The 26,366-nt window shown below is 40.8% G+C and overlaps 1 protein-coding gene across 1 annotated transcript; it reads right to left on the bottom strand.

Annotated features, from left to right (window-relative positions):
* Positions 1-16: 16 nt before the first annotated feature.
* On the bottom strand, positions 17-25,624 carry smad6b (SMAD family member 6b). Its single transcript, XM_007556835.2, has 4 exons — positions 24,139-25,624; positions 18,743-18,799; positions 16,605-16,682; positions 17-758 (listed from the first exon to the last, which is right to left on the bottom strand). Exons 1-4 carry the CDS (start codon positions 24,932-24,934, stop codon positions 217-219), a joined length of 1,473 nt encoding a protein of 490 aa, XP_007556897.1. The 5' UTR covers positions 24,935-25,624; the 3' UTR covers positions 17-216.
* Positions 25,625-26,366: the final 742 nt, after the last annotated feature.

Raw genomic sequence — 26,366 nt, 5'->3', positions numbered from 1 at the left:
TATATATATATATATATATATATATATATATAAACTTGCCAAAGTGCATTTTCTGTTTTTCCTCTTGTCCATATACACATTGCACCATACATAAATAATGACATTGTAAAAATGACTTTGTATTTACATGTATAATATATATTTCATATAATATATAAAACTTTATATTAAATCTAGGTAGATGATATTTGGGATAGTTTGTAGGGTCCGTTTGTGTTATCTATGGTTGTTGAGAAGAATCTCCAGCCAGCAAGGGCAGGAAGTGATGAACTGTCTTGAGTAACAGGGGCCCCAGCCCTTAGCAAAGCTGATGCGCACACTGTTGGGGTCATAGGGTCCATCCAGGAAGTCCGAGTCTTGGGAGTGCCTCATGAGGCACGAGCGCTCATAGTCAAACACTTTGATGGAGTATCCTGGCATCACTTTTCGCACGACCAGAGTCCTGCTGTTGGGCATGTCCAGCGTGGGCGAGTTGACGAATATGGGGTGCTCACTTCGATTGTACGCCCAAACTCCATCGGGCTCTTTGCTGAGCAGGATGCCGTAGCCAATTTTGCCCCGCGTGCGTAGAACGGTGCTGCTGCGTTGATCCAGGTTGAGCTGGCCCAGGCAAAAGCCTGTTCCCTGAGGTAGGTCATAGAAGATACTGACGGAGTGCTCGTATACTGTGTAGAGGCGGCCCACGCGCGTGCGGTGCTCCCAGTATGCCACGTTACACCAGTGGCTTTGCTTCGGGGCATCTGGCGACATGCTGGCATCTGGAAGCGACAGAGAAACAGTCATTAAACAAAACATAAACAAAAGTAAACAGAGCTATTAAAAAGGAATGGTTGAGATCTGAGGGATTAACTATCTCTTTTTTATTGTTCACAGCAGATGGACACACTATTAAAACGACTGAAGGAGGCACCCTATTGAAACATAACCCTGGCATAAATATCATATCACACTCACACACAGTACTATACATACCCTGAGGGTGTAGTGAGGTCAGCTCAGTTAAAGAATATGCACTTCCTCACTCAGTCTCAAGAGGGCACTGTAATAATTAATCACTGACCACCTAGCAGAGCTGCTCAATGCTCTCTGCTCATGCAATTTTAAAACAGATCATATTTACTTGAATGAAACAGGGTTTTAGCAGTCATACAGTCCAGCCACGTTGGAACTTTTTAAAAAAAAGTTTACTTAAAAGGCAACGCTTACTTCATAATGCCTTTCATTGTTCCAGTGGAACAAAGCTGGCATCTTGCTCCTAAACATCTCAGCCCAGTAAATCAGCTTCTTAATTCAGTTTCATGGCTGCAGTCAGTGAATTCTTTTCAGTGACAGCCCTCAGCACTCCACAGTGAGTTACTGCTCCCAAGGTAGACTTCGATCTTTACCATAGACACACACACACGCTGATGACTGCTCCCAGAGACCGTTTCAGTCCACTCTGCACGTTGCTGTTCAACATTTATATAGCTCATAAAATCTGTGGTATGAGCAGAGGGAGAGAGGGCAGTGGACAAGGAAGAAATAGGAATGAAACTCAGGGAGAATTCCATGATCTCACATCCGTTCCTTCTCCCTCCGCTGCTAAAAAGTAAAGGAACCCCCTTTCTCCTCTTCACTCGTCTTCCTCACATTCCACAGGAGTGTGTGTGTGTGTGTGTGTGTGTGTGTGTGTGTGTGTGTGGGGTGGGAGGGTGATGGGAGTAGGCCAGGCAGGGGGTCCCCCTCCCCCTTAACCGGGCTCTTCCCCCCACTGCAGGCCCAGGGACGGCATTCAGCTCCCTGACAACTTAGCACAAGCCTGTGACCCGCTGACCCCCCAGCCTTCATGCTATCAGCTCCCATTAACTCACACACAGAGTGATGCCATTATTTTGCTTCAGAGAGTCTATTGGCACAGAGGATTTAAAGCCTGGGCCTGTGGCCCCATTCCTTTCAGCCCTTCTGCTCTCAGGGCTTAATGACCGCCCACCCCATTAACAAACGCCTTTAAGGTGGAGCATTGTGGATCCACACAGCACCAGAATGCCTCGCTCACCTCCTACCCAACTAAAGCTTTCTGCTGAGTGACCCACACTAGTAAAGTTTATTCAAAGATTAGCAAAAACGTTGACCAGACTTGCAGAGACAAAAACGCCTGCTGGTTTGAGGCGCTCTATTGTGGAGGGGTCAGTGGGAGGAAAAGAGTGACGGAGTGAGCGTGGACGTGCAGCGGGTGGAGTGGTGCGGCGGGGGGGAGCTGTAGACAGGCACTCCGTGTGTTTGCGCACACACTGATGGCTGAAATGACCCCCCTCTCTTCAGGGGCCCCAACATGCATGTGCCATTAGTGAATTCCACACTCCAGCTCCTCCACTCTTGAGCTCGGCTTTAACTGCAGCCTGGCCCGGCCACACAACCCCGACTCATTTATGGCCCTCTGTTGTCTCAAATCAAACGGAGCCCACACATCAAGGTAGCTCAGACAAAGAGAAAACTCTGAATGGCTAATGCCTCAGAAAGTTTTGACAATTGTATCTAGTTTTCAGACTTAATCAGAAAGCAAGAGAGGAGCAGGAAGCAGAACCAGAAGGGGACATTGGAAATGTATTTTATGTCAGCACTCCATCAGCCAAGGCTTTTCTTCTTTAACATGGTTTTTACATCAATCATGCAGCAATGTATCTTTTATATATGTTAGCTTCTTTTATTTATATTGTGGATCTTAATAATCAAACTTAATGTTTTCAGTCATTCCCAACTGCAAGGACATTTTATTTCAACAGATCGCTTTTACAAGCAGACATCTTCCCTTTGCGTTTTTAAATTTCAACGTTTGGACACTCTGCACATTTCCAACTATATTTCACAAACAAATTTCAGTGGGTATGAAGCCCTGATTAGTAGCGGTGGACCATAAAGTGACTCAGACACAGATCCAAGCGAAGCCGGGAGCAAAACTCAAAGTTCAGACACGAGGCGGCGAAGTCAGGGCGTGTCCTCCTCCCCCTCCCTGACCACAACATGGACACCCAACTCTCTGACTCTACGTCTTGCTTTTTAAGAGGGTCTGCTCTGGGTGGAGCGATGACGGCTGGGAGCAATTACTGGCGCTCTGCATCCATTTAACCCTGCCACCTTTTAACAGCTCAGTTTACCCATTAGAATTGTAGCGCATGTTATTATTGTTATTTTATTCTCAAAAGCCTCTCCTCTTAGTGTCAGTCTCAGGGTTGTTGGGCTCCACAGTGGCGTGGATGTTGCATTTCCTACTTTGTGCAGCCTGAGGCAACGAGCTGAACAACTGGAGTTGGAGTTAATGAAGACTAACGCCTTCTAGGTCTAAATTCACAAAATAGACGGAAGAAAAGTGTTCAGTCCATCAGATTTTCTATAATTAGTAAAAACATTATGGTTTAAGCAGGTAGCAGTGTTGTACCTATTGGAGCGTTATATGTTTCAAGAAGCTGAAAGACCCTGAGAAATTTTGAAGAACAATTGTTGAAGCTCACTTAAAAGAATTACTAGAAAATCTGGCTCCTCTAAAGCAAATTATAAAGGCATTTGGAAGATTTAACAACCATTTCACAGTAATATATAGGGCTGCTTGGCATCACAAAATAATGTGGTGACAATTTTGCTGGTAAATGTTAATGATATCAGTTTCTCTGCGACTTTTTAAGGTGAGAATTCATCCAACTGGCTAAATATCTAATTGGCATTCAAAATGTGCCACAGCTAAAACGCATCAAACGACACTTTTTGATCTTGATACATACACTGACATTGCAATGAAGTTACACAGTATATATAATTAGGTAAGTCATTTGCATAACCTGCTTACGTCAAATGGAAATAAATGGAGCTTCTTCGACGGGTAAGACGAAGTAAAAAAAATACAAATAAAAAAAAATCCCGGCTGCTTTGCACTCAGTGGTGATTTTGGATAATTACTGCTAAGTACACAGTAATTGTACTGTGTACTTAGCAGTACATTTTTGTGTACTGCTAAGTACACAAAAATGAGCGTTTGAGAGTTTCAATGGCAACCCTTGATGATCATCCAGTAATGCTTTTAAAGAAAGCATGAAAAGCAAGAGGGGATGGGTGAGAACAGAGGGAGAATCAGAGAAGAGCTGCCCCAGGGTAAACACGGATCGGCAGCCTTGGAGTGAGATGAATGGGAGGCCGAGTGTCAGGGACAGGCAGACAAACAACAGCTTCCCCTCCGTGCTAACATTTCCCCATCAGGGTCTGGGGCCACCCCCCACCTACCCTCTGTTAGATTTCATCTCTCCATAAAATGAGTGGGTATACGAAAAGCACCGATTCCTCAGAAACTTTTAATAGGAGTGAAACGGGGGGGGAGAAAAAGAGAAACACAAAATGGATGCAAGGCTCTTTACATTGGGGGGAGGAGTGCATCAGTGTCTGATGTTGTGCCAGGGATTAGATCCTCCTTCAGCTAAAAGTCTCTTCCAGCAAACTGATGAGAGGCTCAGAGTGGATAGGAGGTCAGGAAACCAACAGCTACGACTGCAAACAGTCATAGTTTCGCCTGACCAACAATCGGCTGGTCAAAAAACTGCAGAGATAAAATCCTTTTCCAATCACTGAAAGCACCACACCTTCTTGCTAACAGGCTGCCCTACAAACAACACAGTTGCTAAGAGACAAAGATCCTAAAGTCCTTTTCATAAATAAACTTGAAGAGGAAGCAATTAAGGTGATCTGTTTTCTTGTGCTCTCAAATTCAGCTGGATTTGGAGATGTTGATTGCCTTTTGAAATTTTAGAGACAATGATCTTCATACTCAGTCAATCAGTCAATAAGTCAACCCATTATTTATTCATTCGAGTTAACAAGTTTTATCATTAATACATTCTCTTACAACACTTATAATACTCGAGTGAAAAGAACAAGAACAAATCTTGTTTAAACCTGCACCTTTCTCAATAATTACAAAATGAATTTCCATGTCAAATGCACAAAATTAACAATATAAGTTGCAAACAATACATCAATTCATATTAACTCAGAAATGTATAAGACTGTGTTGTTTTCCTCTTTGGACAATATACGTGTGTTTCAGTAAAACTAAACCTGCTGTCAAAGCTGAACTCTTACAAATTATGTCAAAATCCAAGTGATGAATTGTAGTTTACTGTGGATGGATAATTGATATATATTAACAGTGATGGCTGCTTACAGCACAGAGGTGATTGTCAGTGATTTTTTTTTACCGCATAGCCTAGTTTTAAAAGAGCAATGAGAACGGCAGGTCAAGCTTTACCAAACCTACAGATAAGAAATCAGTCTCAACATTCTGATCTTTCTATTTTGACAAAATAAGCATACCTGTGTGTAATTCCCCCCACCCCCCTCCTCAATCCATAAACAACAATGTGAAGTAAAAGCAAAGTGACCCCAAGCCTCTTGCCCCAGTGTATGGTATGGCTTTAATTTTGTGGACGATGGCGAGCACAGGCTTTACTGAGCAGGCCACATTTAGGCTGGCGTCTAGGCTATCGCTGCCATCAAAGTCGGCTTTATCAGACAGACATGCTAACTGGAGCTGCTGTTACATGTCTATGGATTTTTCTCCCTGAGGTCTGGTCTTTCTCTGCCGAGAGAGAGCAAGGAGAGCAAAAGATACAGCAACAGAGATACGTGCCGGGAGAAAACAATGTGGGAGCCCAAGAAACAGAATCCAGTCACCAAACCTTCCTGGTCACAATGGGAATGCTTTACATTGTCATCCACTTCCTCTGTTTCTGTTTTGAGGATGACCCCATGAGAGAGGAAAAGTGCTGTGCCCCAGATAGCAGATAACTAACAGAATCCATAAATTAAATCAATAAACAACAGAGGGTGTAAAAAGCACAGGAAGCCAAGGAAGGTAATATAGCGGAGTCGTTGAGGTTGAGAGGGAACTCTCCTGTATACACAAGTCAAGTTATCCCAGAGAGGCCTGGGAGACGTTTCCAGGGCATGTAAAAGTTCTGTGAAAACTGCAGGGGGTTGTTTGTGACTATGTCAAATCTACAGGCAGCCTTACAAGTCGGCGGAGTCTGAGAGAGCATCGAAAGCAAAATAGTCAGGGAACATCCTGCTGGGTTAGCTGCGCTCTTTCACCTCCTCGTGCAACCTTTCTTTCTGCGTGTGTTTTTGTGTGTAAGTGTGAACGTGTTTGTTTGCTGGTGTGTGAAGGAGGTTTGAGCCAAGTGGGCTGGAGGATTTGCGTAGGGGAGACCCAGCACATTCCTGAGCCCCTCCCTCGCTGCACCTCCTCGCTTCCTATTCGGGTTAAGGCCTCGTGGGCAGCAAGGAAAGTTTGTTTCTCATTTTTTACAACTTTTTTTTGTTTTTATCAACTTTTAGATGTGTCAGCCTCATACTGAGTCATCAATACAACTGACTGAAACGCAAAGACGAAGCATTTTTCCTCTGATAAGGTGAGATGCCTGAAACAACTGGTGATGAGCAAATTACTTTTATTTAATTTGCTGAAAGCTTGCAGCTGATAGTTTGTCTTTGACACAAAAGTGTATGAGCACTCGAACTTTATAAAAAATGTTAACTTGATCAACTTAATACATTTTCATGTAAAGTAAGTACCAATCATTATCTCCACAAACAACAAAGATAAATAAACAGAGCTTACATTGCAGCAAGACACTAAAAATGTTGTGAACATTACAAAAAAATAGCAGTTCTTATTATGCGCCATATGGCCTACCATACCAGGGAGCAGTCAGTCATACTGCCATATGGCAGTATGGCTGACAAGATACTTGATGGCATAGTCTTCAAGCTCAGTGTTGTTACAGTGGAAGCACTCCAGGAAAATATGGCTTGATGGAGCCTGGTGACACTGGAGTTCGGGTCTGAATCACATATTCTTATGCTGCATTGAATAAAATGACTACTGAACTACAGTTAAAAAAAAATCTGCATTAAATTTACATAATCTCTAATCCAAAATATAAAATACTGTGCAACACTTTTATTCTGTTTGTGAATGAACAGAAAGAACATTTTTTTGTTTGTCATTACGACTATCTTAGTTTGAGATAAGCATAAATATTGCTCTAAACAGAAGCTGAACAGTTATTCCTGAACTAATGTATTCTAGACTGATTAAAGGTTCTTTAAAAAAAAGAAGTTTTGATTTGAGAAACTTTTTCTTCTCTCTATTGCTAAAAATCAACTCAGGGTCTTATACAGGGTAGCAACAACTGGAAGTGGCTGCAGACAGTCAGAGGCAGTTATAATATTCAATAAAATACTGTAAAAATATCACAATCAGCCTCAGGTAAGCTGCATATGCCATGGGACATAGAATTGGCAGCCTTTTAATTTTCAGTGTTTCAATGTTTTGCAAAGGTGACATATTTCCAAACACAAAAAGTATTTAACCACATGATGAATATAAAATTTCAATATAAATGTATTAATTAGGTTTAATTCAGTTCTTTATCAATCTACTTGCAATCTAAGTGTTTTTTTTTTATAAAGAAAAGAAAGTACACATTTCATACGACAGAAAATCAGCAATTCACTTTGTTGAGATAAAATTCTGAAATCATCTAATTTATTACATGATCTGCAGACGTACGGTGACTGGGTTCCACTTAATCCCAAACTGTCATGATGCTAAGAATTATTAATACTTTTTTTTTTTTTTTTACAACGACTGAGGATCTTTGCACAGGGAGATGTCTGCCAAGACTTTGGCTAACATCATCATGCTTCCTCCTTCCTTGAATATGACTTGTAAATTATTTGGCTTCTTTTCTTAGTGGCTCCAGCTCACCATGTGTCGGAAAAATACTTTGTTCTGCTGCTTTGTTGACTTTAAACATTGTTTTTATTAATAAGTGGCTTTTTAAAGCAGAATGCTACACTACTATCAGATCTCTTCTATGCAGTCATTTATTGAGCCTCAGCTAAGTGTTCCCTGAATTTAAGGTGTGAATTAGGTTTAGGGGCCAGATCCAAATCAGGAATTTGATCAATGCTGTTATATTGGCCCGAAAGGTTTGGATCTAAATGGACTGTAACATGGAAATTTTTAATATTAGTCTGACTAATTTAAGGAGAAAGGTAGGTATTTTGTTACCACCGAGCTGGGAGGTGAAGGTGGCTATGATGGACAGAGCTACTGTTCAAACAATGGCTTCCTATTGATTGGCCCAGTGGATCAGAGTCTGTGAGAAGAATGTGTTCTGTCAGGATAATGTGGCACCAGAGTTTCTGTTTCAATCACAACACTTGCTCAACTGAAACTCACACTACTTCACCGCGGGCATCCAAACACTAGCTCCCCAAACAAAGACAACTGTTTCCCCCAAGTCAGAGCGCTCACAACAAGAGAGACATTCATTAAAAATGAAGGAGCGAACATTTCCAATTATTCATAAAGTCCGTCCCTGTCAACATCTGAAAAAAAATAAAAAATACAGAGCTTACAGGGGATGGCAGGATTTCATTAAGTAAATTATGTGTTGGCAGTCGCAAACAAGAGTGGGGGAGAGCTTTCGCCAGAACTCTAATCTAAGCCGTACCCTGAAACGCGACAGCCTGACTGCACGAAGTCAGGCCAGCAAGACTTTAGAAATGTACACAAATAAAAGATAAGCAAAGCACACATGGCAGAAGTAGATATAGTTTTCCCAGAGGACCCCAATCATTGTGAGCTAAAGAATATGCATGCTTTCATTCTGTAATGACAACCACTTGTGAAAACATAATTCCAGAACACAGTTTGTTTTGTCATCTTGTTCATTTAAAAAGTATTCCTAGCAAGGTTTGAAGGGAACTGTATCTCACAAAAAAGACCAGAATATGTCTTACACACTTTTCCAAATTCCAGGATAAGAGACTGAAATGAAGACAGTTCCTACTAGGAACAGGCTAGTGTATGATTCTGATAGAATGATAACCTTACGAAAACACAATATTTCCCTGTATCACAGTGTTTGTAACAAAATTAACATGTTGCCATTACTATTCTTTAAAACAGAAAAGAAACTATAAATGTTGTAGCATAAGAAACTCATAATGCCAACTAATCTAAAGCTATCATCTTTTAGTAGGTGCTATTTTGTTATGTCTGCTGACATTCACAGCATAAATGTCATCTTTAACTTTACTATTATCGTTTTTTTTTATTTATTATTATTTAAGTTCAATTTCTGAACAGTATCCCAAGAGCTCACATTTGGTGGTAGCCAATCCTAACTTTGGGAACCCCATTTTCAGAAAAAATAAGTTCACTCAAGCATTTTTATCTGGAACCACATTAACACGGTTTTAACCATACTGCATGACATAAAATTGTTCCAGTTTGTCATGGGTATAATTTCATAATTTAAAAACCGCAAAAAAAAAAAAATAAATAAATAAATAAATATATGACACCTAATTTTTAAGTTAACCTCTACAAAACTTTGCCATGCTTTCACACAATGCTGGGTTCCTTCAGTCACCCACTATCATTATCCTCCAGCTGCAAGAGCCTCGTCCAGAGATGTAGGATGACACCGGATTCAACAGTTAATCCACACACAGCATTCAGCGGGCTCCAAGAATGCCCTGGCTATGCTGAGTTTTAAAAATACTGACAGCCATAGGCTTAGGCACAACTGTCAATGCTCCTCTGGGGAGGAAGGGAAAAAATCTTGAATCTATTTTTGCCCTCAATCAAGCCACAGGTCTAAATCATAGCCAACCAAGGCCAGTGTCTGGATTTATAATTGAGGGTGAAATGGTCAGAAAATAAAAAACTGCATCCACTACTGGAACCACCTTCACAGAGCAAGCTCTAACACATTTACACAGGCCTGCTCAAATGGAGTATTGTTCCTTCACTCGCTTTGAGGGGAGGCACACGAAAATGCTAAACTAACAGTTGGACATTCCATACATATTTAATGGCACTGCACGCTCTTTATTTGTTGCTGTAACCCTGTGCCCTGAGCTGAATGAATGGCCCTTTTGGTGGAGGCAGGCGGGTGCTGCTCTGTGGTGTGAGGGGAGTGAAGATGGCAGCAGCAGGAGCCCTCCCAGAGCACGAAATTAGCTGAATTTCTTTATTTGCTGTGGCAGAATCGTAGCACACCTTATGTTGTTTATTCACACTTTTTTTTTTTTTTCTTTGTACAGTCGGTTCTAAAATCTCTACACAATCCTAACTGAGCTCGGAAAATTTGCTCAGTTTCCAGTCATGTGTGATGACTTCTCTATCGGTTAGCCTGTGAGATGTTAGCTGAACGCACACTAGCGCTGGCACCACAAAGCTCCCCAAGCAGAAACAGGTAAATGCTGTTTCTTTAAAGCCCCAGAAATGCAGTTCTGTTGACATGCAAGTGGAGTCAAAGCTCGCTTTGAGGACTGCTTTAGATTAGCCCGGCTTTCACTCTGCGTGGAGAGGTCACGTTACCTCACCACATTGAGAACCTGTGTTGGCAGTCCTGACTGCGAGTCACCTCTCAAAACAAATTAGTGTTCGAAAAATATAAACAGAGTGACAACTAAACTCGCTTCCCCCAGGTCTGAGTCAGATAAAGATGATAAAAATGTTTATTGTAAAGTTACATTTCTACAGCACGACAGGCCTCACATGAAGAAAAAACACAATCAATAGGTATGAAATCCCTATCTACATCCCTGTCAGAGACTTATCTCTTAGAAGTTACCTTTAATATCTTATTGAAGTTTGCAAAACTGAACATTTTTTTTCAAATATTATTCTAATGATCCATGACAACAATAGTTAAAAAAAGCATATTATACTAGAGCAGTGGGTCAGAGCAACTCTATGGAGGATCCTCACTGATCCAGCACAAGCCAGAAACAAACAGGCCAGATATCTGACACAATACAGTATAACAATGCTGAGAAAGGGAAAATGAAAAATGGCCTTATCACTTTTATCAATGGCTCTTTTTTCTGTGTGTACACGTTACGTAAGGGGAAACGGAAGCTAGCCTCGCAGGACAGGAACGGATACTTGAGACGAGAACTGTGGGTACAAGCCCTGCACCGCCACAGAGCGAACACAGCTCAAGACCCTTCAGGATGTATAGTCATAACCCTCCGCCCACAGTTTAAAACAGACGCCGCAAACTGGACATGACAAACGGGTGAGGAGAAACCCTTTTACGTCCCCTGAGATACTGGCCTTCTCTTTAACATTCCTCACTCTCCCCCCACTGTCAAAGAGGCAATTCACCGCCTTGCACTGCTACAAAACCCAGGCAGCTTTTTAAAACAGGATGTTTGTCTGAGGCCTCCTTCCCCTCAAATAAACAATCCGCAAAACCTGATTTTGGGAGGCCGAGTGGAAGCACTCGAGTCACATTATTTCCACATCCCGTATCCTGCAGCATTCTGACTCCTGAGGGAGTGTGGGCGGCCAGGCGCTGGGAAGGCTCGGGGCTGCGGTAGAAACCTGAGGCCATGTGCCAGGTTTGAGGGGGAAGACGGGTCCGTGCTATATCACTCAGGGGTCTGTAGTCCAAGGAAGGGGTTCAGCATTAAATAACACAGACACATCTCAGCAGTTTTCACAGTCTGATCTGCAAGAATGGGCCAAGTCTGAACTGCATTAATCAAGAGAAGCATCACTGCCTAATAATTTGCCATATTTCCACCCATCTCTGACACAGACAGAGGGAATGATTTGATGGGGAGTGATAGTCTCTTCCTGACACAGACAAGCAAGTGTGATTAGTATTGATTGCATAGCTTAATTTGTTTAGCTCCAGAGTGAAAATGTATGAATGTGGATCCATATGAAGACACAGAGGAAGATAAATAGACTTGCAGATTTATAAACAAAAGGACTGCAAACGCCTATTCACAGTCTCACTGTGTGACGCACACTACAAATTTTCAGTGCAATTTGCTCCATAACTCAGCTGAGGTCTGTGAGATCAAGCCAACAACTGCATTGTTCTGCATGGAAGAATTAGTCAATACCTGAGTGGACTCGACAGAGGCGCTTTCTGCAGAAAGAATGCTCAGAGAGTCCGTGACACTTTTGCAACTCGAACACTGTTGATATACGATTCTTGTGATAGATTCTGCTCCACCTGCTTACGCTCTTGCCTAAGGTAATCCCGACAGTTTATTATCCTCATCGAGAAACTTTAAATCTTTCAGCTTCTCTGCAATAGATCAAAGGAAAGGGAAGGCAGAAGATAGACTATGTTCTTTGGTGAATGTACATTGCAAAGTTGATGGAATAGGCTTGCCCCCAAGACGGCATCAGTACTTGATCAATGTATGAAGACAGTGCTGCGCAAAAAGTCTTTAGTCATTCCTCATTTTTTCGCTATTTTGTGGTGAGGCGTTTCAACCACCAGTTGGACTCTGATCGGACAGACGGGATTAGATCTAAACACTAAACGAGGCATTATAGTAGTAACACCTGACAGACCGGTCAGGGATAAAGTTGTGATCAGGTTGGGTTATAAAACAATATCGTAACTTTTAAACATCTGGCAAAGAACTGAAAAATCCATCATCTAATAATGCAAAGAGTACAACAAAAATTCACAACGTAGGAGCATATGTAGACAGGACTACTATGCACTCCAAATGACCTTGAATATTCAGCTAGAACTACAACAGTGTGGATAATACCAAAGCATAGTCATGTTAGAATGACCCAGTCAAAGTCGAGACAAAAATAAAGAAAGGATCAGTGAAAGCTGACGTTCAAAAATGTTATTCATCCAATCCACGCAAGCATGAGCTATTTAGCATAGATGGATGGCCTCAAATTTCAGTTTCTATATGCAGCTGGTATATACATGCACCAAAAATCATCTATTTTGTGTCGATATACTGGATAAAATGCCAATGAAATAAGCTGAAGGTTATGCATGTGATGTGATGCAAAAGGCAGAGAAGGTTGAAGTACATCAACACCTTTGCAAGAGACAGAAACATTGTACCGAGGCTTCCTATTTTCACTGGAACAGCTGGTGAGCAGTAGTGACAAACTTAAAGAGCTCCCGATGTCAGAGACAATGCGACAGGACAAAACGTCAGTGTGTGTAAACCTCCCCTCGGACAGTCATTCAGGAAGCAATGAGACGTGCTTCAAAAGGCTTAATTTTGATGCCAACAAGACGAAGCCCCAGCTTTGTGCAGGCAGAGCAGGAGAGCAGGACCAGGAAAACCACATTCCCTCACACACTGGGGTATATCATAGCGCAGGGTACAGAACTGAGAACATGATCCACTAATCAGACAGCCTGGTGGTGCTAATATAGTAATACATACATTTTTGAGAACTGGAAATAGTCAAAACCCCCACAGAACGTGGCAAAAGAAATATTGCAAAAATGCTGCAACATACTCATGGAGAACGGTGCGATTAATTAACTATGACATTTCACAACAAGGCAGCGAGTCGAGAGAATTGCTATTCAAATTCCACTGAATATACCCTGAAAAGTGGTAGAGCAAGCTTATCTAGAACACCAACCAGTTCCGATCTGTTTCTTTGCCATTGTGTGATGCAGAAGAATGCTCACTGGGTATTTCTGTAGCCCTGGGCTGCAAACAGAAGTTGATTATTTGACAACACTTCTTCTAGCTAATGCCCCCAAGACTGAGGCTTACTTGTTTCTGCATGACAGTTGGAGTGTGGATCCCAAACAACTCTGGTTACACACAGACACATGCTGTAGTTAGCGTTGATGTTCAACACAGAATACTGTAAAAAAAAAAAGAAAAACAGTGCCTTCACTAAGTCATTCATACCACTTAATCCCTTTTAACGTTTTGTCACATTACAACCACTCATTCAGTTTTGTTGGGAAGGCCTACCTAAAAAAACTAATATATGCAGGAAAACTAATACTTCACATAACCCTGAACAACTCATGCCCACAGTGAAATGTGGTGGTGGCAGCATCATGCTGTTTTTGGTATTCTCCTCAAAGTCCAGACCTAAATTCTCCTCAAAATCTATGGAAAGACTTGAAAACTAATTCTTCCTCACACTATGGTTTAAAGGTGACTGAACTTGAACTATTTTTTAAGGATCAATGGGGAAACATTCCAGTCTAGAGATGTGCAAAGCTGGTGGAGTTGTACAGCAAAGTAACTACAGCTGTAACTGCAGGAACAGCTGGGATTGACTCAGAAGCCTAAAAACAAATGAACGACACACTCCTAAAGTTTTAACTCGTGAAATAAAAGATAATTCGTGAATATTGTTTTGTTTTCTCTTCCAAATTCAGCTTTATTTTGTGTAAAAAAAAACAACAAAAAAACTACTTAATTCATTAAAGGGATATAGTTTGGCAAAATGGAAAAAGATTTAAGGATTATTAATATTTTTTGCAAGAGAAATGGTCTGTGCCCTACGTGGACACGTCTTGATCCCAGGACTTTGAGTAAATGCAGCAGATGCCTTTTTGAAAAATGGCTTTACATCTAATTCAAATGCAAATATTCTAAACAAAAGAACATCATGTGCAACATCAAAGTGGTGATTCACTTTCTTAAGCCCACGGAGCCGAGTGCTCCGATGCAGTGTGATCTAAACTGGCCTGTGCAAACAGCAATATAGCTGGAAGAAACCAAAGCCCCGCATGTCTTGATCCTCCCTCACCAGAGCCTCTGAGGAATTGTGGTGCGCGCTCTGACAAGCCCCTCATTTGTTGACTCAGGGAGTGTCGCCGGGCCATGCTGAGGTGGTGACAGCCTGTGCGTGCTGCGAAGGAGGAGGGCGTTCTGCTGACTTAATACATCTCTGCAAGGTAACCATGTCAACGTCTCAGTGTCCGGGCCCCTGAGCCGCGGCAGACCCTTTAACAGGAAACTCTGGTCCTCACCCGCTCCGGAGCCAGGGCTCTTACTCGTTTGATCCTGTGGATGCTGGATGTGACCCTTTCATGAATGGGCGAATGAAAGGCCTGCTTACTGTACCAGGAGAAGGGAGTGTTTCATTTCAAATCAGGAGGACAGGAGGATTTCCAACCCTCTCCTTTGGTGTGGTCACATTCACAGAGGGAACTCCATTTCTAGCCCCCTCCCCTCAGCCCACTCAGTCAGGTTAGACAGAGCTGCGCATGGAAGTGGGTCTGCCCACATGCATATGGAAAACTAAGTGTGTGTGTCTGTTTCAGAGCAATCTTGGACCTTATTACGGTTTGATCCCACTCAAATATTTCTGTAAGAAAAACAGAAGAAGGAAGGCCAGCGCTGGAGCCAGAGCACACGCCCCTTTGAGCCCCTCCACTGCTTACAATGAAACCTTTCTCTTTGAATGGTTCTTAACGTGATAAAGTACAACTTGAAAATTAAACTTCTGCAATGCACATAAAGAGTTGAGGAAAACTTCAGGAAACTTGAACTTTAATAGTAATATTCTGTTTTGCAAGCGGGAAGGGAGACTTAAACCCAAAGCTCAACCTCTGTGATCGAAAGTGTTCCTCACACATAAATTTATTACTGAGCTGAAACTCTGATTTACAAATAAATTAGGATTTGACTTGCAATTCAATCAGAAAACAAAGCATAAGAAGCACACTGATCACCAACAACACAGTCTGTCAAACAACACAACTGCCAGTAGATACATGATTTTACAAACATCCCTACTTGGTGGTGTAATAAAAATATTATAAAAAAATATCAAATGATAAGAACCTACTTTCACTTTAATATACTCTGTCTTACTATTAAACACTATAAATAGAAATTTGAAACCAAACAGTGCATTTAACATTGACTGTGGCAAAAAATGCTTTGCGACACAGTTAAATTTGAAAGGAAGAAGCCGCTCCGGTCAGAAAAGACAAAAACAAAAAAACACATATCATCCTAAGAACAACATCCCCATTTTGTAACATGGCGGTGGCAGTAGCATCCAGTGGGAATGCTTATCCTCAGCAAGGGACAGAAACTAATGTTAAAATTGATCAGGAGATGAATAGTGCTAAATATACTTCTATTCAAAAGGGAAAATCTGTTAGAGACTGCAAAAAAGAGGAACCAAAGGAAAAGATTTACCTATCAGAAGGTAAACAACTGTAAACAAACTTCTAGGACTACAACACAGTGGTTTACATCACGCCATTATTCATGTGTTCGAATGGCCCAGGCAAATTCCAGGACTAAAACTGATTGAGGACTCATGGCAAGACTTGAAAATTGACGTTTATAGAAGTTTTCCATCCATTCTGACGCTTGAACTATTAAGTAAAGAACACTAGGAAAGATTTCCATCTGTAGATGTTTAAGGCTTCTAAAAACATACCCTGAAGTGCTTGCAGCTTTTATTGCAGTGATGTTCTACAAAGTATCGGATCAGGGAGATGGATACAGTTGCATAGAGCACTTTTGAATTTGTAGAAAAGTTTGAAAACCATGTCTTCTTTTTCCTGTCCCTTGATTATAATCACATAACATTGGAATACATAAATGCCCTCTCTCCAATGTTCAAAGTCCTCAAAAGATGCCCTCGTTTGAAAAACTACTTCAATATTTACAGTTCTTTGTGGACAACCTCCATGTAATCATTAATCACGACCTTAAGGTCAAAACATTTTTTTTGGGAGTCCCTATTTTGAGGCCAATGAAAGTTGTAAAAACAGACCCACCTGAAAACTCGCCTGGTGTAATGTTTGGCGAGGTGGCTGCCTCGCTTTCAGTGTACGACAAAGTGGAGTCTGAGAGATCTGCAAGGTAGAAACAAGAAAGTGTACTGAGATAGCAGCTCTTCAGTACTCTGTAAAAATAATTTCAACATGTGCAAATTTCGCACCAACATGTCCAAAAACACCACATGGTTTCGTCATACCATCAACACCTTAGTATATTCAATATTCAATTCAATATTGGCCAGGATTTAGTGTTAATGTTCTCTTAAAATCCTGCTTGTAACTTGAACTGGAATGAGGTTTGCAGCTCTTGTAAGTGATCAGGCTCCACATTTTCATCAAACAATATGTAGACCAAAATGATTAATAAAACCTTTTAACTGGAAAGACATTGCATTTCCCCCCCCAAAAAAGGGCAGAAGTAATACATTTTGACCTACTAAAGAAATGAATTGTTGTCTCATATGACCCTGACAACTTTTATCTAATTTCAGATATGCAAAAGTTCCATCCATCCATTTTCTAACACTCTTATCCCTATTGGGGTCAGGAGGGCTGCTGGTGCCCATCTCCAGCTGACGTTCCCGTCGAGAGGCGGGGCACACCCTGGACAGGTCGCCAGTCTGTCGCAGATGCAAAAGTTCCCTGCTCCTTAATTTTTATTTTCCATTTCGCCTTGACAGTCCCATCAAAGGCTCTCTTTGTGATTTGAGTTCAGGACTGAGGTTTTCTTCAATAAGATGTAACCAGTCAGAATCCTGATTTTAATTAATTTTGAAATACTGAATCGTTGTCTTTACAGAAAGTACACTGTGTCTTTGTCACATCTTTTTTTTATTTATTTTTTTTTTTATGATGGCTATATATGTTTATCAGATCATGCAGCAGCAACGAACACCACAGCAGTGTCCCCAAGTTAGGCTGTTTGTGTTCTTTGGTGTATGGTTATTGGTTATTCCCTCTTACAAGGGACATGCTGTTGAATCATTGGTCTAAAACGTACCAATTTAGGCACAACGTTCCATAAAAATCCTGATGCTATTTCAGTATTTCATTCTTTCAAACCCACATTTAGTTTGATCTAGTGATCCGGTTTCCCTGATTCCTTCTTCTTCCTCTTCAACCACACACAAAAAAGTCTAGTTTCTGTTCCTGCCATTGTCATTTTGTTCTCCCTGAAACAAATTTTTATTCCTTTCAAAATCCATGAAGATGCACTCCTAGTCAAATAAAATGTGCATTATCTGATGCTGTTAGCAATAGCAATGTAATGAATCTAACAATATGAAGACGCCACAACCTTCTTCTTTATGGCGATGGCTGTCTCGACACAAACACTAACTAGTAGCTCCTTAAGCAATTATGAGCCCGTGGTGAGAAGGTGATTGCTTAAGCACAGCACTTTGTGCCCATGTTTAAGACTCTTATTTTGAAGAATTGGGAAATAAAGACTTCTCGTTAAGCTAATGGCACTCGGTTAAATTAGCTTTGAAGAAGCCTTCACTAACTTTTAAACTGCTAGTGTAACAGAATTTTGGATACGTGAGAGAAAATACATTTTGGCAGAGTGACAAATCAGATAAGAGAGTGTACAACTGCTACTGGAATATTATGATTGTTAGATAGCAACACTATTGGCGTCTGCTTTGCAGCTTACCCACTAAACTAAATGATTCTGTAATGGGCTTGTTCACCTTCTCCTCTATTTCTAGTAGCAGTTGTTGTTTGATGAGTAATGTAGGCTAACTTTTTAAAAGCCAATTTTAAAATGATATTGCTTTAACTAAAATAATTAAATCAATAGATTATGTTCAATATGTAAAAATACTGAATGAATGCTGAGCAATCTTAAAAATGTTTTGATATATGGTTTTGTACATACACATGGACGTACATACTGTTTCCTTTACCCTTTATTTTTTTCCTCTGAATTTTATATATTTATAATTAATGTCTGTATGGCGTGAACAAAAGCTAAATCCCTTGTTTGTGCACACAGTGTCGGCCAATAAAGCTGAGTCTGTTTGTAAATGACGTGAGTATGTTACGAGAAAAATCAAATATTAATATCTCAGGTATTACAGAAAGCTCTGAAAAATTCAATGGCTGAAAAGTTCATCCGAGTATTTGTTTCTTACCCAGTGGCTTGTGCTCTTCATTCGGGGAAAGCCTCGAATATGGTGGTGGAGGTGACTCTGCAACACAAAACCGTGATGTTAATAATCTAAGAAACATCTTTTTGTTATATATATATATATATATATATATATATATATATATATATATATATATATATATATATATACATTTAAAGTAAGGTAGAACTTTTTTTTTCTGGGAGCAAAATGGACCATGCAGTACAACATTGTTTCTGGAAAGATAAAAGCTATGAGATATTTAGAATTAGCTATATGTAAGTAATTACAAAATAATATTAAATTAGTTCTGCTTAGCTTTCAAAGGAGCAAAGGAAAAAAAAAAGCCACAGTTGCAGAATTGAATTCAAGCCACAACAAGGGCTTCCACGCAAGAAAACATATCAAATTCAGCGCAGGCTACATCTGCACAGTATAAAAACAAATCTTTTATTTCACAAGCTAGTTAAAATGCTAATAAACTCAACAGAAAACTTTTGTTGCTGTTGTTTAATCATGTATTATTTAATTGATGCAGACCACTGTCTGGCCATAACCTGAAGTTAGCAGTTTATTAAACATGACCAAAACTCTGCTTTTTAATGCCGCTCCGCCCAAAGAGCCCGCTTGTATCTAATAAAAAGCGAAGAAATGGAGAGAAGCTTGCACAAGAGGCAGAGCACAAAGGAAAGAAAACTTTGTGAGCATGCTGTGACCTCGCCTACAGGGAAAATGGGAAGGAGGAAAGCATAATAGCAGCGGGTCCTTTAAGAGTGGCGGCAGTAATTGCCAGGATCTGAACTCAGTCACTCAGATACACAGCTAGTCAGTCTGGCGCCAGCAGTATGCAAACTGTATATTATCACCACTCCTTCACCTAAATAGCATGAGGGGACCTCCTCAGGACAAAAAGGGCTTTTAAAGTGCAACTTGAAACTGATCTCATTCCAAAAGTATAATGCCTGGCGAATTAAAAGGGAAAAACTTTCTGTCCACTTGGAGTTAAATAAGCTCTCTACCTACAGGTTATATAAACACTTTAAGAACTAGTGTGTTCCAGTACTGCGATTCAAACTATTTTAGACACGTTTCAGAATCTCACATATGATTAAACTATTATTCAATCAAAAATTTATTCCTCGAACTGAACGGCATTTGGTACCACTCTACTTCTATCTTCCCCCTTTTTACAAACAATGTCAAAAGAAGCGATTAAAGCCTGGATTCAAAGCGGCTCTTCTTGAATAGCGTGAAAGAAATACCAGTTCTATTGGGCCACGCATGAGCGCATGTGAGCTATGCCTACTACGAGCTTTAGTCCCAATATGGGGTACGTGCCTCTCTCACTCTGCTTCCAATTCATCTTGGGTGTTTTACTGGGAAGGAAGCTCACATGGCAGGATTTCACATCTACATTTCCAGATGAGTGAAATGTCCCCCAAAAGTAATGTTTTAATTATAGTTTATCAGCTGACATTTAAGATACCCGACCTTGGTTACAATAAACAGTGATACGCGAGAACAAGAGCACAAAAGCTACGTCAGTTTTTCAACTTTGCTTCAATACAAATTGTGATATTGTTGGCTCTACGACTTTAAAAGTGCTTGTCATAACCAGCTGGCTCTAATAAATGTAGATGTTATGGAAAATCCACCCCATGTGCCAGCGAGGAGACAGAAATACTGACACTCGCATCTCTACACACGATACCAGGCCTTGTCATCGGGTCACTGGGGTTGAGTGGCCCAGCGTTTAAGGTTTTCCAAATCACACTCTCGCTCCTGCCAAAACTTAATCTGTTTAATATAGGTCAGAGAGGCTCTGCCGTGGAGAGCTCTCAACACACACACACACGCACACACACACAAACTGAAAGTGACCTGTTGGGCAGCAGGTCCAAATCTGTGGGTGAGGCTAAACAGCAACACACATGCTGCAGGCTTTCAGAGATTTATCTTAAAACAGATACAATGAAGCCTTTGACATATTGAGGCTTATACACATGGACTGATTATTGGTATTAAGATACACTCTCTAAAAAGTTCTATCATACCGTTCCTACAGTTTAAAGTCATGATGATGAGCAACCAGGGAACGTGTTTTAACCAACTGTATGTCCTGTTTAAAAGTACAGTTGGCAATCTATAGATGGTTTATATGTTACTCAGCTAATTACAGGAAAGAGAAAGTAACATCAGCTTGTTATACTTGTGTTATTCTGCAAAGAGAAGTACAGTACTAAATACATCTAACATGTGAGATTATTATAAATATAAAACTTAGGTTTGCCCTGAAGAGTTCAACTCTGATATTTTTTAAAAGGACTACAACACAAAACAGGGGGAAAAAAGTGCTCTTTGTAATTTGATAGAGTTAGCAGTTTAAGTTCAACAGGAAATAAAGGATTACAGGTTACACATTAAAGCACATATCTTTGTACCTGCACAGATTTTTACACAGTTTAAAGAAATGTATCAAAGTACTTGTTGTTTCTCGATGTGTTTTCAGGCTGAAAATGATAGAAGTTCTTAGTTTTGATGTGTCTTTTAGAGAAAAGAAACATTCTGACTCTTCAGCATGCAATCATTGTTTAGAGCTAATTAAGGGGAAACTATCAATTAAAGGAAACAGTATGTACGTCCACATGTTTTTTTTTTTTTGTTTTGTTTTATGTTGTGCATCTCCATTAATATTTGTTGCTTTTCATAATATAAAACAATTCAATCCTGTCTACACACTGTTGCAGTGAGCTACTCTCAATTTTTAAGTTATTCACCAAAAGTGTTTTAATGACAGCACAAAAGTAAAATGAACAAAATGTTGAATAAAATCCATAGATGTGTTGTTCTCTGTTATGGGGAATAATCAAGTATTGGCATCTAAGTCTCTAATAAGTCAGAGAGATTCTACATTTTCTTTTGAGCACAGCCAAATTGACTCAAATGAGTGTTACATCACTGCAACTTCAAAATTGCTCATGTGACAGGATGGATAATTATGGTAATTAAAATCCATTTAATCAAACAAGAATCTCTGCTTTTTTTTTCTCTGCGTATCAAAGTAGGCCAGAAAAATAAAAAAAGACTGATAGAAAAAGTTGATAAAGCTGAGAAGATAACGAAGGAAATAAATTGACTAATCTCCTCATAGTTATGTTGTGACATTTCGGATTCCCTCATGCCTTTTTTCCATTGAATAACGTTACACGGGTTGGTGTGATTCACTGTGCTGTTTTGTCTGTTTCCGATATAAAAGTGGCTCATACAACCAACCCATGCCACCCCGTTCCTGGGCCCTCATCAGCTGCAGGACCACAGGACAATGGTTACGCCGGAGCTACTGGCACCACACAACACAGTTCATTGATTGTGGGACGGATAAACATCACTGCTTACAACAAGCAAGCATAGCAGCAAGTTGCGTTTTCGATGCACTGATAAGATGCAACATTAGGCGTTTGGGTTAAACTCTACCTGCTCATTGAGAGTTACAACTGGTGGCGGTAATCCTCTCCCTGAACACACAGGACCATAAAAAAGCATACCACACTGTGCTGACACATGCTATGCTGCTCAGTGTTCACCTCAGAGCTAGTTCAAAGTTCAGTGAGGTCTCAAGCAGAATTTGATTTGGGGGGATCACTTGCTGTAATTGCCTAGCATCAAACATTTTCCACCACTGTCAGCATTTTGAAAACATGGTGAAGTTGGGAAGAAGGATTCAGGTTTAAGCGAAACGATAAAAAAACAGCCAGCAGTTGTTCTTCTAGTGCAAAACACATTAGACATTCTGATACTATCATTTAAGGACTGTTAAACGTAGTTGTGTAGTGATAAATTCAACTAACAAAGGCAAGACAAAGCACAATATTACTGCCATAAGAACAGGACAAGACGTTAACAAAGTTTTCCAGAAACTAAGATTCACAGATTTTATTAAGTACTCAGGGTTTTAAATTACAAAACATGTCTGGATTCCATAAGAAAACTGACAGAGCCCTTTGGTTAGTGGCTGACGGTTACTCAGTTGAAGCATTTTTACAGAGTTTCACGTTTTATCGGTATCTCGGCCACGATTTCTATTTTCTTCCAGGCACCCAAAATTGTAGTTTATAAACAATTAGAAATAATGAAAGCTTCCTTGATCCCAGATGACTTTGTCAAGTCAACTGGCAAAGTGAAGGACCTTTCCAAACTTAAATTAAAAGTCAATAACATAAATTGAGAGTGTCTAGCGTAATGCACTTGCCCTTATATCCAGGGCTCAATGTAATAACTTAAACAGATAAAGTCATACTGAGACACCAATTGGACAGAATACAATCTGGAATCACTGTAACATTTTTAAGGGATCTTGTGGCATGGGATCTCATTAGATCCCTACTGATTCTTGATCAACAAATGTTCAATTTTTAGGGGTGCTGGTCATTACACACCTTTGTCATTTTGCAGCATTGATTGATTTGTATTCTAGTAAAAAATGGTTATGTCAACAGCGCAATGTTTCACACTGACCATGCATCAATTCAGACCCTCCAAGGAGACGTTGGATGGCTAATTTGACAACAGCTGTCAGAAAATGTGTTTTTGTGACTCCAGTAAATGGCATCTCCAAGAGTGACATCACTGATAATTAATTTGGTTCAATCAAGGGTCATAACATAACAGCTTATAGAAATGTACAGTTCTGATTCCCAAACGTGAGATTCCCAAAGCAAATAAAAGTAAATAATAGAGTTTGTATTTTTTGGATAGTGCTTCAAATTAAATCTGGTTTGGACTGGACAGGAAGGGATGAAATATTAATATAAGAAGCTAAGTTCTCCAGAATGTCATGTGATTAGTACAAAACAATGTGCAGCACCAATTCATACAAAAATGTCAGGTACAAGTGACTAAAACTGTAGTGGTATTAAGAATAAATGTTCACAAGCTGTTTGTCACATTTTCTAGGAACCAACAGAAATGAAAAAGATTAGAACCAAAAATATGGTGACAGAATGTAATGCTAAGTTTCTAGAGATTAAAGTGCAACTCAATTAAATAATGTCATAGTTGGGAATTTTGTGAGAATCAGTCCTCAATCCTCAACTTCAGTGAAAAATAAACTCATTTGCAATGGTGCAAATGGACATGAAATTGTTTGTGTTCAGGTACAAAACGGCATGTTTAGCTATGATATAGGGTTATGACCTGGCAAAGAGCTAACAGGCCCATAGCTCATTTTAGAGTATACTTTGAGAGAATATGTGTTTCTTTAGAGCTTTGCTTGTTTTGCTTATGCATTGGGTCGGTTCTGGTTCACCTGGGCGTTAGTTTGTGTTTACTAAGAGGTAACAACGACCAGTGAAAGAAAAGCGCAGCTTTAGACATGCAGGTTAGAGGAAAAGTGTCCTTACCTGGCCCACAGAGCCGGCTGTAGTGATAGGGGTTGCAGCATACGGTTGGACTGTCCTGGGCCCCAAAGCTCTTGCACTCACAGAGCGGTTTGAGCTGGGCCGTGTGCTGCAGGTCAGCCCATCGGTACACTTTGCACACAAGCAGCTGCGGGGATGCCACATGTCCACCCAGGATTAACTCTGTCCTGGAAATCATAACACAGTCGCTGGGCATCCCTCCCCTGGACTCCACCGCCTCCAGCAAGGTATCAAGCGCCTTTTCCTTTAGCCGTTTCAGCAAGGAGTACGTTGCCGCCTTCAGCTCCTGCTCCAACACAGTGCGTGGCATCGCCTCCTGCGCCTCGGGTGAGCTGCTGCCGTCTCCCGGTCCGAGGCTCCTCAGCATGAAGTGGCACGACCCCGGATCCCTGGTGCCCTGAGCCGCCTCGGCGTGGTCCCGCTCTTTAAACAAGCAGCACGTCACCGTCCTGCACTCGCTGTCCAGCGCGGAGCGGGGGCTCCCTTGCTCCGGGACGCACACCGCGCCTGCATCTTGGTCCGACGTGACCCCCAAGCCGCCGAAACCTCCGCCGCCGCCGCTCTCCACGGCGCACACGCTCCCTATGTCCCCGAAAAACGACCCGCTGAGGGTCATCGGTCGGAACTCCGTTTTGGGAATTTTCTCTGGGTTGTTGCCAAAAAGATCGTCCCTACAGCCCTCACTATTTCTGCCATTTCCATCCTCCCCTTCTTTATCTGGGATCAAACGGCTTCTCCAGAGTCGCCGCACAAGACCTGAGCGTTTCGTCCTGAACATACGACAACTTGAATATTTAGAAGGGGAGGCTTTATTCTTGAACGGATATACTATTCCTGTCTTTGCAAAACATCAATGACACTGAAATGCCGTGCAGTCGCATGCACAGCCAACTGGAGAGCATAGGTGGCAAAACCGCAACATTAGACTGACGGCTATTTTGTTGCATCTAGAGTAAGAAAACCATGCAACAAATGCACTGCTGCATTCCGTTTAAAATGCATGCATTCAGCTGATTTCACAGTAAATAACTCAAAAGCTGCGGCAGATCGCTGCGGAATGGACTGTTTATGTGTTTGATAGGAACGAATAAAACATCATAGCACGATCAGCAACATAATCCAAGCCTGTACCCTTCAACCAGAGACGGTATAAAGTCACAGACCGAAACACTTTTAACAGCCTCGGATCGACTTTCTACACCGGTACAGAGTGTGAGGTAGCCCACTTCGGTGCGATTAAAATCCCAGGAACCATGCACCACAAGTCCACAATCCTCGAGATGTTTCTCGTTAAATCCCAACAAAACAAAATACAATAATAATTTGAAAGAAAACATCCACGAGAGTTCAAACTACACGCGAAGAGGCTCGATCCGCGGCTGAACAGCTCTCCTTGCGTCTCTGCTCAGATCTAAACCAAACTGCAGCCTGGATCCTTTTCTTTCTCCGTTTCTCGCTCTTTTTCTTTTTCTCTCCCCCCCTCGCTCCCCCCCGTCTTCCTTACTAAAACACACACACACACGCACACACGCACGCACACACACGCACACGGGGCCCCCGAGGAGAGCGGTGGAGCCATTGGCTGACTACCATCATGTGCTAGTCTAGACACTTTGGCGGCTATGAGCTGCACTGATTGTTGCGCAAACAAGGTTTCAAGTTTCTTAACTCTTAAAGGCGAAACACTCACCTCTCGTTTTTTAAGTTAAAGTTGCTGAAACTCATTCACATTTCTGCCGCATTCGATTTTTCGTCTGTCATAAAATGAGGAGGAAAAAGAGAAAGTTAAGGAACTTTTTTTATATCATTCACTGGATTTTCTTTCCTGTGTTTTGGGGCGAATAGCAATAACTAATTGTTATTTGTTTATTTATTCATCCATTCATTTATTTATTCATTTATTTATTTAATATGTGATTGTCAAATATATTTGTTAAATACCACACGCATTTTGAATGAAAGACTATTTAACAAGATTACTTAATTTTAACTCTCAATTCATTCAGCATTTAGGCTCATTTAAAAAAAAACTTCACAGCAAACTGTATGAGTGGCATTATTGTGCACTTTATTATATTACCAAAAGTATTAACTCACCTGCCTTCATGCATATAAATAACAGTGACACACATTGTCAACCTTTGATATTTGTCCATCCTTTGCAGCTTTATTAGCTACAGCTTTTTCTACAAAGTTTGTGACTGTGTCTA

Source organism: Poecilia formosa, unplaced genomic scaffold (assembly GCF_000485575.1).
Source record: "Poecilia formosa unplaced genomic scaffold, Poecilia_formosa-5.1.2 Scaffold81, whole genome shotgun sequence".
Lineage (NCBI taxonomy): Eukaryota > Metazoa > Chordata > Actinopteri > Cyprinodontiformes > Poeciliidae > Poecilia > Poecilia formosa.
Note: the sequence above shows the minus strand (reverse complement) of the source record. Positions and strands in the feature narration are given on the sequence as shown.

Coding starts and splice junctions, on each gene's coding strand:
- smad6b (XM_007556835.2), bottom strand. CDS start 24,934: ATGTTCAGGACGAAACGCTCAGGTCTTGTGCGGCGACTCTGGAGAAGC. Junction 16,683..18,742: donor TGAAGAGCACAAGCCACTGG/GTAAGAAACAAA, acceptor TCTACCTTGCAG/ATCTCTCAGACTCCACTTTG. Junction 759..16,604: donor TACACCAGGCGAGTTTTCAG/GTGGGTCTGTTT, acceptor TGTCGCTTCCAG/ATGCCAGCATGTCGCCAGAT.